The sequence below is a fragment of the Oncorhynchus tshawytscha genome, linkage group LG12 (genome assembly GCF_018296145.1).
Source record: "Oncorhynchus tshawytscha isolate Ot180627B linkage group LG12, Otsh_v2.0, whole genome shotgun sequence".
Lineage (NCBI taxonomy): Eukaryota > Metazoa > Chordata > Actinopteri > Salmoniformes > Salmonidae > Oncorhynchus > Oncorhynchus tshawytscha.
Window position 1 is genome coordinate 3,642,519 of NC_056440.1, and position 11,761 is coordinate 3,654,279.

The 11,761-nt window shown below is 42.6% G+C and overlaps 1 protein-coding gene across 7 annotated transcripts in view; it reads left to right on the plus strand.

The window, feature by feature from the left end:
• The window catches only part of LOC112262494 (zinc finger RNA-binding protein-like), a 37,559-nt gene extending 28,791 nt beyond the window's left edge, over positions 1-8,768 (plus strand). For 6 of the 7 annotated variants that reach the window (XM_042331210.1, XM_042331213.1, XM_042331214.1 and 3 more), the window contains exons 15-21: positions 58-208; positions 450-609; positions 4,188-4,279; positions 5,205-5,300; positions 5,526-5,637; positions 6,517-6,614; positions 7,159-8,768. In XM_042331210.1, the coding sequence (XP_042187144.1) occupies positions 58-208; positions 450-609; positions 4,188-4,279; positions 5,205-5,300; positions 5,526-5,637; positions 6,517-6,614; positions 7,159-7,341 (892 nt within the window). In that variant the 3' untranslated portion in view covers positions 7,342-8,768. Of the gene's footprint in view, positions 1-57; positions 209-449; positions 610-4,187; positions 4,280-5,204; positions 5,301-5,525; positions 5,638-6,516; positions 6,615-7,158 lie in introns of those variants that run through there. The other variant, XM_042331215.1, reaches the window with a different exon arrangement.
• The last annotated feature ends 2,993 nt before the right edge of the window (positions 8,769-11,761 follow it).

An 11,761-nucleotide genomic window follows, 5' to 3' on the forward strand; every position in this document is an offset into this window, starting at 1 on the left:
TCTGTCGGCTGCTCTGTTTCTAACGTTAGATACCTAATGAACACCTCCCTCCTGTAGAGCTCTGAAGGGGGTGATGCGGGTAGGGGTGTTGGCTAAAGGACTGCTGCTCCGCGGAGACAAGAACGTCAACCTGGTCCTGCTCTGTTCAGAGAAGCCCACCAAGACCCTGCTGAGCTGCATAGTGGAACACCTGCCCAAACAGCTGGTGGTACGCGCACGCACGCACACACGCACATGCACACAGTCCACCCTGCACAGCGTCTCTCTTACAGACACGCACACACTCTGCACGCACACACATACGCACACAGTCCACTCTGCACAGCATCTCTCACACGCACACACACACACACACTCCACTCTGCGCGCACACACACAGTCCACTCTGCATAGCGTCACACACTTCCTTCCTGTGTGCCAGCTGTTGATTTGATTTGGTTGATTGACAGCTGGTGACCCCAGAGAAGTACGAGGTGAAGGGTTCCATCGAGGACTGTTCTATCATCCTGACGTCAGAAGCCGACCCCAAAATGACAGTCACCGTCACCCTGACCTCCCCAAGCATCCGAGAGGAGGAGACCCCTGCCACACCCCTGCCACGGGATGGAGGTTGGAAAGACATCGCCCTCCTTCTCTCAGCCCTTCTCTCCTCCCTCCTCCTCTCAGCCCTTCTTTCCCTCCCTCTCTCTCAGCCCTTGCTCCTTCTCCTTCTCTCTGCCACCTAGCTATGGGTGCGTTAGTTTAGTTTGTCCAGGAGCGCTGGATGTGTGGAGTTTACATGTTTTGGGCTATTTCAATAGTCCTAATGTGAAATCTCTGCTCACCTGGGGCCACTGGGCAAGCACAAATAAATGTACCCTGTAAGATAAATTCCTTTATGTTGATTGATCCTGAAGAGACCTACCCTGGTGGCACTTTAAATGTGACTTTCTAGTTTGCCCTGGCCACTAAGTGGATTTAATCTATTGGGCATCCAAGCCTCTCGCTCAAGATTTTTTTTTTTTTTTTTTTTTTTTTTTGTCTTTTAGAAACGCTAGTTGTTTAACTTCAACCAAGGAGGTGCTGGAGCATGTCATGACAGGAGAAGCTGGTTGGTTCATTCTCAAAAACAGTACTCGTGCTTAGCGTGTCGTCTAAACCTTGGGGTAGACATTCTAATTTAGCTTAGTGTTTTTTAATATTTTTTTTACTCACGATACGAAAAATAATACAAGGAACTACCATTTGGTCAAGAATTCAGATTGTCCAACACTTTTTTTATTTTTTTTTAAGTTCGAGAAGCCATCTTTTTCATAAAAAATAACAAATCTGTGCCGCAAAGGGAAATCTGCATCAAAGACTCGTCATTGGAGGGATAAAAACCCTTCCCTCTAGTCATGGTTAGCTCAGCACTCCTTTTGAAGTTCAGATCCTGTTTGTAATAGTGCCAGCAGAGTAGATCTTAGATCTCCAACTCGGCTTCGGTGCTCTCTTGAAAAGCTGTCCCCTTACAAACAAAGCATGATCCGTGTTTGACAACGCAGTCTATTTTTTTGTTCACAGGTAAGATACATTTGTTTTGTTTCGGGGTTGTTGGTTTTGTTTTTGTTTTTTCAGTTTCATCGCTACGTTAAACCAACTTTCCTACCGGGTCAATCGTTATTTAGCTCAGAACTACACACATCAGAGAAACGTTGTTTTTTTTTCTCTACAGAAGATACCATTTGGACAGGGAAGTGGTGGGCTCACTGAAATGTGCTCAGAACCCAACTCGTTCATAGATTGATGTCACCGGGGAGATTTTCAGCAAAGGAAAAAAGAAAAAAAAAATGTTTATTTTAGTGGGATTTACCCAAATGACTAGTGTAGATAGAAAAGGGTTACAGAACAGACTGTTTTCGAACACAAACAGGAAATGGGAAGTAGGATCACACGTCCCCCACAGGAAACAAATCATACTTTTTTTTGTCTGGCAGTGAGGTAGTTGTGAAGTACTCCCTGAGTGAACTGGTGTCTCCCTGAGTGAACTGGTGTCTCCCTGAGTGAACTGGTGTCTCCCTGAGTGAACTGGTGTCTCCCTGAGTGAACTGGTGTCTCCCTGAGTGAACTGGTGTCTCCCTGAGTGAACTGGTGTCTCCCTGAGTGAACTGGTGTCTCCCTGAGTGAACTGGTGTCTCCCTGAGTGAACTGGTGTCTCCCTGAGTGAACTGGTGTCTCCCTGAGTGAACTGGTGTCTCCCTTGAGTGAACTGGTGTCTCCCTTGAGTGAACTGGTGTCTCCCTTGAGTGAACTGGTGTCTCCCTTGAGTGAACTGGTGTCTCCCTTGAGTGAACTGGTGTCTCCCTTGAGTGAACTGGTGTCTCCCCTGAGTGAACTGGTGTCTCCCTGAGTGAACTGGTGTCTCCCCTGAGTGAACTGGTGGAGTGAACTGGTGTCTGTCTCCCCTGAGTGAACTGGTGTCTCCCCTGAGTGAACTGGTGTCTCCCTGAGTGAACTGGTGTCTCCCGGAGTGAACTGGTGTCTCCCTGAGTGAACTGGTGTCTCCCTGAGTGAACTGGTGTCTCCCTGAGTGAACTGGTGTCTCCCTGAGTGAACTGGTGTCTCCCTGAGTGAACTGGTGTCTCCCTGAGTGAACTGGTGTTCAGAACAATCGCACTCCATTTCCTTATTGTAGCTAATCCTTCTGTCAGATATGACTTAAAGCCCTTTTCAATCACAATATTTTTACATTTGTTGACAATGGAGGGTTGAAGTAGTGAGTGTTGCCAGGCTGAAATGGACTGGTCTATGTCCGTCTCAACAATGGAACACTCGTGTTTCTAGCACGCACTTATATGTTTTGTTGTGCCAAATGTTCCACCCTTTCCAGAAGTGTACACTTGTGCACTCTGTCAATGGATTTGAAAGCATGGGATTGGTGTTCTGTCCCCGAGACTATTTCCCTGATTGTCCACCAGTGGTAAATCTAGTGTCCAGAAATTGAGCAAGTGCACACTTCACGAGAAAAGTTGCACAAAATGGGGACGTGGTCCACCTCCGGTAGGCCAGGGATGAAGGCTTTTGGCAGAGGACTCTGTGGTTGGACCTGAGTTAGTATGAGTAGTATCTGCCAACCTATCAGCCAGGTATGACTCACCCCAGCCATGCATGCAGTGATGTCCAATCTAACCATTATTTTTGCTGCTGGGGGAGCATGTTGTTGTGTTTTGCTTTCCAACACGCTGCTGTCACCATAATTTCCATCTTTCTAACTGGTCCAGCCCCAAAGCCCTCTGAAGTGTATGAGAGGTTTCCAACCCCAGCCAACCAGCTCCTGCGGAAGGATTTTTGACCAAGGTCCCCTCCCCCCAAACAGCTAAACATTCTGCCACACCTACCATTGCCACACCACTTGCTGTTAGTAGCAACTCTGTTCACACGCCAAGCAACAAGTCATTACTGTTCACAGATGGACTTCAGATTCTGTCTCTCCTTTGTTTGTTCTACTTATATATATTTTATATTTACTTATATATTTATTTATACCATGACCCATTGGAATCCACCTACACTGTCAACTCGGTAGAGGATTGTAAGACTGAAAATTGACTAATGATTGGCGTAACGTTGCTTACATTAACGAGTAAACTTCTCCGTTTTCCCCCCAAAGATTTTTAACTTCTCTGTCGGGTGTTGCATTTCAACACGTTACCAATATATTACAGTTGAGGTTGTTTTTATTTATGATCACTGTTGGGACAACTAGGTCAGCCTTCACGCAAGACCTAAGCAAGAGTTGTTTGATAATTCTCTGGCTGTTGTAGCTCTGTGGTTGAACTCATCCTGCTTCTATTTTGGTCAGCATTTTACGCCAGTCCCATAATTGACAATCCCCCTAACCTAACATATAACCAAACACCTCACACCAATGTGAATCTAATGTTACATTCATGACACTACATCTCCAATCCCTAGTAATATCGAGGTGAGGTCAGGTTGCTGGTCGTTCATTTGGCAGAAAATAAATCAAAGAGTGGTTAAATTCCTAGTTCCTTCCGGAAACCCTGAAACTTGGTATGTGTGGCAATGTGTTTGTGTCTTTAAGCCCAATGAGTCTTGCTTTACCTGGTCAAACACCCGTTCCTCTTCCTCCTCCTCCTCCCTCTTCCTCACCACAACCACCAACCCAACCGACCACCATTTTGACAATTGGACTCATCCGTTTTTAGATGTAACCTTGGTGAAAGACCCAGAGGACGTCTTGGACAGGCTAAAATGCCTTGCCGCTCTGGCGGCTCTGCGGCACGCTAAGTGGTTCCAGGTTCGGACACATCCATCTTACTTTCTTATTGTAGCCTTATGAGATGCATTTCTTTTTGATTTACCTTTTGGTTTTTAATTTTTTTTGTTAATGAAGGAATTATTTAATAATGAATTTTAAGCATCAACAAAACTGATTTTTCATTTATAAATACAAATATTCAAGGATGCCACCCTTGTAATGATAATGATTTTTTTGACCAGATTTGACTATTTAATCTTTTATGATATTTATTCAGTTGAACTTTTAGAATTGTTTAATTTGTTGTTTTTTTTCAAAAAAAATTGGAATAAATGGCATTCCTTTTGTTTTTCCCTCCATAACAAACTGTTTTCTTCGTGTTAACACATGATTCCATAAGGCTGCAGAGATATCTTTGTCATCTGATAAGAGCTTCCATGTTGAGCATTAGTATCTTTTATTTTCTGTTAGTAGAATGATGGGGATTGAGAGAAGGGACATCTGATTAGTTTACTGTGTCGCTGCCATGTCCGAAAAGCAAACACACAGGCAAAGTAAAGCAGATTCCCTCCACTCTCTGTCCCCTTATATCTTCTTTAGTACCGGACTGTCTGTGAAACACCTGGAACAACCCGAGAAGTCAAAGTTTATAAGATGACAAGGAAACTAAACCTAAATTTTTCTTGTTTCATCTTGCAAACTGTGAACTCTCTCTTTTCACTAACGTTACGAAGAGGTGAAATACTCCTGGAAATGGCAGCTGATTCCCAACCAATTACGGCCATTTTTAACAATGCTTCAATCAACCAATCACAAGCTTCCATTGTGCACAGTAGTATTTGGACCTCTGACAGACCTGTTGTCGTGTGTGTGTGTGTGTGTATATATATTGTGTACTATGATCCCTTGTTGTCTGCTCCAGTCTCTTACTGTCACTAAACTAAACGTGTCGTTGCACTGCAAGGCTAGGGCCAACGGACTCCAGTCCTGCGTGATTGTAATTCGAATCCTGCGTGACCTCTGTCAGAGGGTCCCCACGTGGTCCTCCTTCCCCAGCTGGGTGAGTTCGTTGCAGGCTGATATTTCTCTTATCTTCAACGTTATAAAGTGATGGCGGTGTTCCCTCTAATGTTTTTGAAGCAGAGGAAGTGTAATAGAAATGACTTCTCTTGCGTCCCTAGTCTTTCCAGACTGGAATTAAAAGCCAGAAGGACCCTTTTGAAATGTTCTCCTGCTTTACTGACCTGTACATTCTCCCTACCTGTGATTGGTGTCTTTTCTCCAGGCCATGGAGCTGTTGGTAGAGAAGACCATTAGCAGTGCCTCTGGCCCCCTGAGCCCAGGCGATGCACTGAGACGAGTCTTTGAATGCATTTCCTCCGGAGTCCTGCTCCCCGGTAACCATGACAATGTCGTATTTCTTGACTGATTGTGATAGACTATTTTGACCAGGGTCTAACATGTACTTTCTGGTCCACTAGTCACTGTGGCAGGTAGATTTTAAAACATTTACGAGACAAATTTAGTTTCTGCTATAATAATAATAATAATAATAATAATAATAATTGCTTTGTAATGTTTCTAAATCAAGAAATGTATTCGTAAGAATTAGTCGTATGAGGCTACATTTCATAATCGTTTTTGTGACCTCCAGTCTTTTCAACAAAAATATGAAGACAAAAATGTTCAGTTGTCCCTTTAAGGGGCGGGAGGTTGCCGTGGTAACGTAGCCGTTTGAGTCACCTGTGGGGATCCGACTAGGGTGTCTCTTCGCGATCAGTTGACGCAGCAGACTCAAACTAACATTGATAAACAAGCTTGCGAACAAAACAAATGTAAATAGCGAAGAAATATGAGGACTGTCTCATTTTTGTAGACGTAAATTAGACTGTTATGCCGGTTCACACTGGGCAGGCGGTGTTGCTGCGCGAGGCCGGATATAGGATTCGTATTTCTTTGTGCAATTAGCAGCTATGAAACAGAACCGCAGAAACACTTTGAAAACAGCTACTGTAGCATTCTTCTAACCTTAATGTGCTCACACTTGACTAATATTCTCTAATGTAATGCTCGCACTGTAGGGCCCTTCAAATGGACCACCCGCCAACGTGGCTGGTGTTATAGATATTCTTACCTGTCAGTACCAGTGTTTATCTTTATTTTATACCTGGATTTTGACCATCATGGCCGACTATTTTTGACAATCCTGATAGACATCCCCCCTCCGGTGTTGTGGGGTTAGCAGAATGCTGATAGGTGTCGGTCTGTCCTCCTAGGTGGTCCGGGATTGGTCGACCCGTGTGAGAAGAACCCCACTGACACCCTGACAACCATGGAGGAGCAGCACAGAGAGGACATCACCTCAAGTGCCCAGGTACTTGTACTGATATAGAATAAATCCTATATAATGTACACGTTATAATAGCCTTCAGAAAGGATCATTTGAGCTACACCATCAATAGAAGGTACTGGCCATCCAACATGCATTGTAATGGTTTTTCCCTAAAGGTTTTGAGACTTGTTGGAAAGCAGTATCAACTCATCGTCTAAATAAAATGGTCGTACTTGATACCGCTGCCAAATCATTTTATATGAACTATAATGACCCAGTAACCGATGACTATGAATATAGTCGTCATTTAACCTTTATTTGACAGGCAAGTCAGTTAAAAACAAATTCCTATTTACTTATTTATTTACAATGACGGCCTACCAAAAGGCCTCCTGCGGGGACGAGGGCCTGGGATTAAAAATAAAATGGTGTCTGATTTGTAATCCTGTGGTACTGATCCTCCAGAGGCACATATTGATTGGTCTCTATATACACGATAACGGCGCAATAACAGATCCTTGAGGTACACCATAAATATAATGTACTGTGTGTAGTTATTAGGCTGACTCGCTGTGTCTCTGTCCAGTTTGCTCTGCGGCTGCTAGCCTTCCGTCAGATCCACAAGGTGCTGGGCATGGACCCACTGCCCCAGATGAACCCTCGTTTCAACGTCCACAACAACCGCAAGCGTCGGCGCGACATCGACGGAGCGGACGGCTTCGAGGGCGAAGGGAAGAAGGACAAGAAAGATTTCGACAGTAGTTACTAGGACCTGTCCCCCTTTATTCATTTAACGTAGTCTGTGGCCACGTTCCAGACAGACTACATTGCAGTCGCCTGCCAGATCTCACAACACCTGGATAGGTGTTTTAAAAATGCGAGTTAACCGCATCGTATGATACAGCAATGTTCTGATGCCAGTTTGCGCAGTCACACACCGCCATTGGTTTATTCCCGTAGAAAGACTGCAATGTAGTCGGCCTGAAACGCTTGCCTATATGTACCTTTTTTTTATTCTGTCTCTGATATTAACAAAGGGGTTTGTTTAGAATTGAAAGCCCACATCGGATAGGGCCTGGTCCTGTCAGCCCTATAGACTAGCGATGCGTTCATTAGGGCACACGTTTTTAAATGTTTTGCAACGGAAAAAAGAAGAGGAGAAAAAAAAAAGATTTCTAATTCGGACAATTTTCAAACAAATGTGAGTCTGTTTTCTTCCGTTTGTTGCCTAATAAATAAGACCCTATTTTGTTCTGCAGCTCACTGTATAGGCTTACTGCAGCACCCAGTTTGTCCACGATGTTTCTGTTTTGGCTAGCGATTGATACGACCTGTGGTTGGGACCTAAACTTCTCCTTCCAAGCTGATACTACTTGTACTCTCCATGACAACGGGGCCTCCTCAGCATCTACTCCTTTTTTGACCCCCCCTCTTATTTTCAGGACCGACTTCCCAGGTTGAAGTTATGAAAAAGACGCATCTAATTGTTAATAAATCCGGAGGATCATGATCCATGTTACTACCTAACATGTATGTTATTTCTCGTTGCAGACAGTCAGTGTTGTTAGTGAGAAAGTTTAATACCCATAATTTAATCGCCAGTAATGTTTTATTTTCCTCATAAGCTGTAATTTTGAATATAGTTTATTTTTCTTTTTTTAAGTGGCATAATGCATAAAGTGGTGTAAAATCTATCGTCTTGTCCTCAATAAAGGCCAGACTGCAATGTGTTCTAATGTTTAACACAGGCCCCCCGTTATACTACATTATCTGAAGAAAAGACTGATTTCTTATTCGTTGTTTAGTAGTGCAGTTAATTCTCTAACATATGAAAATATACCTTTAATAATCTCGCAACAGATCAAAAAAAGTGTTTGGTTTGTTGAAGAGTGCGCATGGCTGTGTTTTCAGATTTTGTTTTGTTATTTTATGGCTTTTAACATGTTTTGGTTTTTACAGATTGATTATAATGGGAAATGTAATGGCTTGCCCCTAATCTTGGTTTAATGTTGTATACATATAGTTTAATTTGAATAATCTATAGAAAATGAAAAACAGTTGAGTAAAAAAGAAAGCGTAATGTTGATGTTGTAATTGAGGTTTAAATGTAGAGCCACTCTTTGATGCCTGACTGTCAGCCTCTCTGTCTCAGTACCTGCTTTACCATGGGCAGAATAAAGACATTTCCTCAATGAAGGGACTCGTGGTGAAGTTTGTTTTTTTTGCTCTCTGTTCAACAGTCCACCTCACAGCAGGTCTCATTTTAGTACAAGGACTAGAGAGTAAAGGTAAGCTCTGAGACGATAACCTAAATTTGTTTCTCCTCGATTTATTTCATCAGGGTAAGTCTTTCTCTAGTAAACTGTTCTAGTGGGGCTTCCTTTTTGACTGATTGGTCAGATCCTACAGGCCTTAGTTTTGTCGCACCTGGTCTACTGTTCAGTCGTGTGGTCCGGTGCCACAAAAAGGGACTTAAGAAAATTGCAATTGGCTCAGAACAGGGCAGCACGGCTGGTCCTTGGATGTACACAGAGATAATATTAATTTGCATGTCAATCTCTCCTGGCTAAAAGTGGAGGAGAGATTGACTTCATCACTACTTGTATTTATGAGAGGAATGTACCAAGCTGTCTGTTTGAACTACTGGCACACAGCTCAGACACCCCATACATACCCCACAAGACATGCCACCAGAGGTCTCTTCACAGTCCCCAACAGACTATGGGAGGCGCACAGTACTACATAGAGACATGACTACATGGAACTCTATTCCACATCAGGTAACTGATGCACCTTATGGGACGGAAGCAACACAAAGGCACAGACACATGCATGAACACACACACTATAACATACGCACTATACACACGGATTTAGACCTGTAGGTATGTGGTGGTGTAGGGGCCCGAGGGCACACAGTGTGTTGTAAAATCTGTGAATGTTTTTAAAATTGCATAAACTGCCTTAATTTTAATGGACCCCAGGGAGAGTGCTAATGGGGAACCATAATAAATACAAACACAGACGGGTTGTTAAACAACCAATCCATCTGTAGATTGTTGCTAAACAAAACTGACGCGAGCACAACTTATGGAGGCGTAAGGTTGGCTTAGATTGTTGACAACTTATCAACTATTTTAGTCTCAATGTTTATTGGTACTGTACTTACACACAATGAGCACTTTGTATCAAACACATTAGTTGGTTCGCTAGTGAATTGTTTTGACATATTAGCATAGACATGAAATCTGTCAAAACACAAAATGACATGTTTTCAATAACGAGCTGAAACGAGCCACCTATACGATTACCCACATGGCAGAAGCTTGTTGTTGCTAGCGGTCTGACCGTTCAGAATCATAATGCATGTGTTCCGTCCTCATCAATGCACCATTCTTTTGTGACATTGTCAGCCATGTTTATAAGTAATAGGCAAAATAATAATATTGATCCCTGCAAAAAAGCCAATTCAGAGCATATAAGGTCATATCAGTTTTGTCTTAAAAGATCGGAGGAATCCACACAACAGAACAACTAGAGCCTGCTGACAGGCCCATGAAACCATACTAGTATTTTTAGCAATAAACAAATGTTTGTTCAATGTTTGGAAGGTGTAGGCTACTGTAGGCTTGCTGCATCTAAATGACAACCCATGATCAAGTTCGTATTCAATATCGACATTGGCCAAAGAGCTCTATTTTCATTTCATCTGACTAAAGCACCGGCTCTAATACAAGTGCCCGTGCTGTTTGGCAAATTCCAGGGTATTTTATTAGGATCCCCATTAGCTGTTGCAAAAGCAGCAGCTCCTCTTCCTGGGGTTCCACACAGAACATGAAACATAATACAGAACATCATTAGACAAGAACAGCTCAAGGACAGAACTACATACATTTTTAAAAGGCACAAGTAGCCTACATATCAATGCATACAAACTATCTGGGTCAAATAGGGAGAGGCATTGTGCTGCAAGGTGTTGCTTTATCTGTTTTTTGAAACCAGGTTTGCTGTTTATTTGAGCAATATGAGATGGGAGGAAGTTCCATGCAATAATGTCTCTATATAATACTGTACACTTTCTTGAATTTGTTCTGGATTTGGGGACTTTGAAAAGACCCCTGGTGACATGTCTGGTGGGATAAGTATGTGTGTCAGAGCTGTGTGTAAGTTGACTATGCAAACAATTTGGGATTTTCCACACGTTCATGTTTGTTATCAAAAGAAGTGATGCAATCAGTCTCCTCAACTCTTAGCCAAGAGAGACAGGCATGCATAGTATTTATATCAGCCCTCTGATTACAATTAAGAGCAAAACATGCCACTGTTCTGGACCAGCTGCAGCTTAACTAGGTCTTTCCTTGCAGCACTGGACCACACGACTGGACAATAATCAAAATTAGACAAAACTATTGCTTTTTGGAGTGTGGTGTCAAAAAAGCAGAGCATCTCTTTATTATGACTAGACCTCTCCCCATCTTTACAACCATTGACCATGACAGTTTACAATCTAAGGTAACGGCAAGTAATTTAGTCTCCTCAACTTGTTCAGCAGCCACACCATTCATTACCAGATTCAACTGAGGTCTAGAACTTAAGGAATGATTTCTTACCAAATACAATACTCTTAGACAGACTGCAACTCTTTGTTAAGTGTTTCAGTGAATTCATTAGCTGTGGTTGCTGATGCGTATATGGTTGAATCATCAGTATACATGGACACACAGGCTTTGGTTAATGCCAGTGGCAGGTCATTGATAAAAAATAGAAAAAAAGTAGAGGTCCTGGAGTGCTGCCCTGTGGTACACCACACTTTACATGTTTGACATTAGAGACGTTTCCATTAAAGAAAACCCTTTGAGTTCTATTAAATAGATAGCTCTGAGACCACAATATGGCAGAGGTTGAAAAGCCATAACACATACATTTTTTCAACAACAGGTTAGGGTCAATAATATTAAAGGCTGCACTGAAATCTAACAGTACAACTCGCACAATCTTCTTATTATCGATTTCTTTCAGCCAATCACCAGTCATTTGTGTCAGTGCAGTACATATTGAGTGCCCTTCTCTATAAGCATGCTGAAAATCTGTTAATTTGTTTACAGAGAAATAGCATTGTATTTGGTCAAAGACTAATTTTTCCAATAGTTTGCTAAGAGCTCGCAGCAAGCTTATAGGTCTGCTGTTAG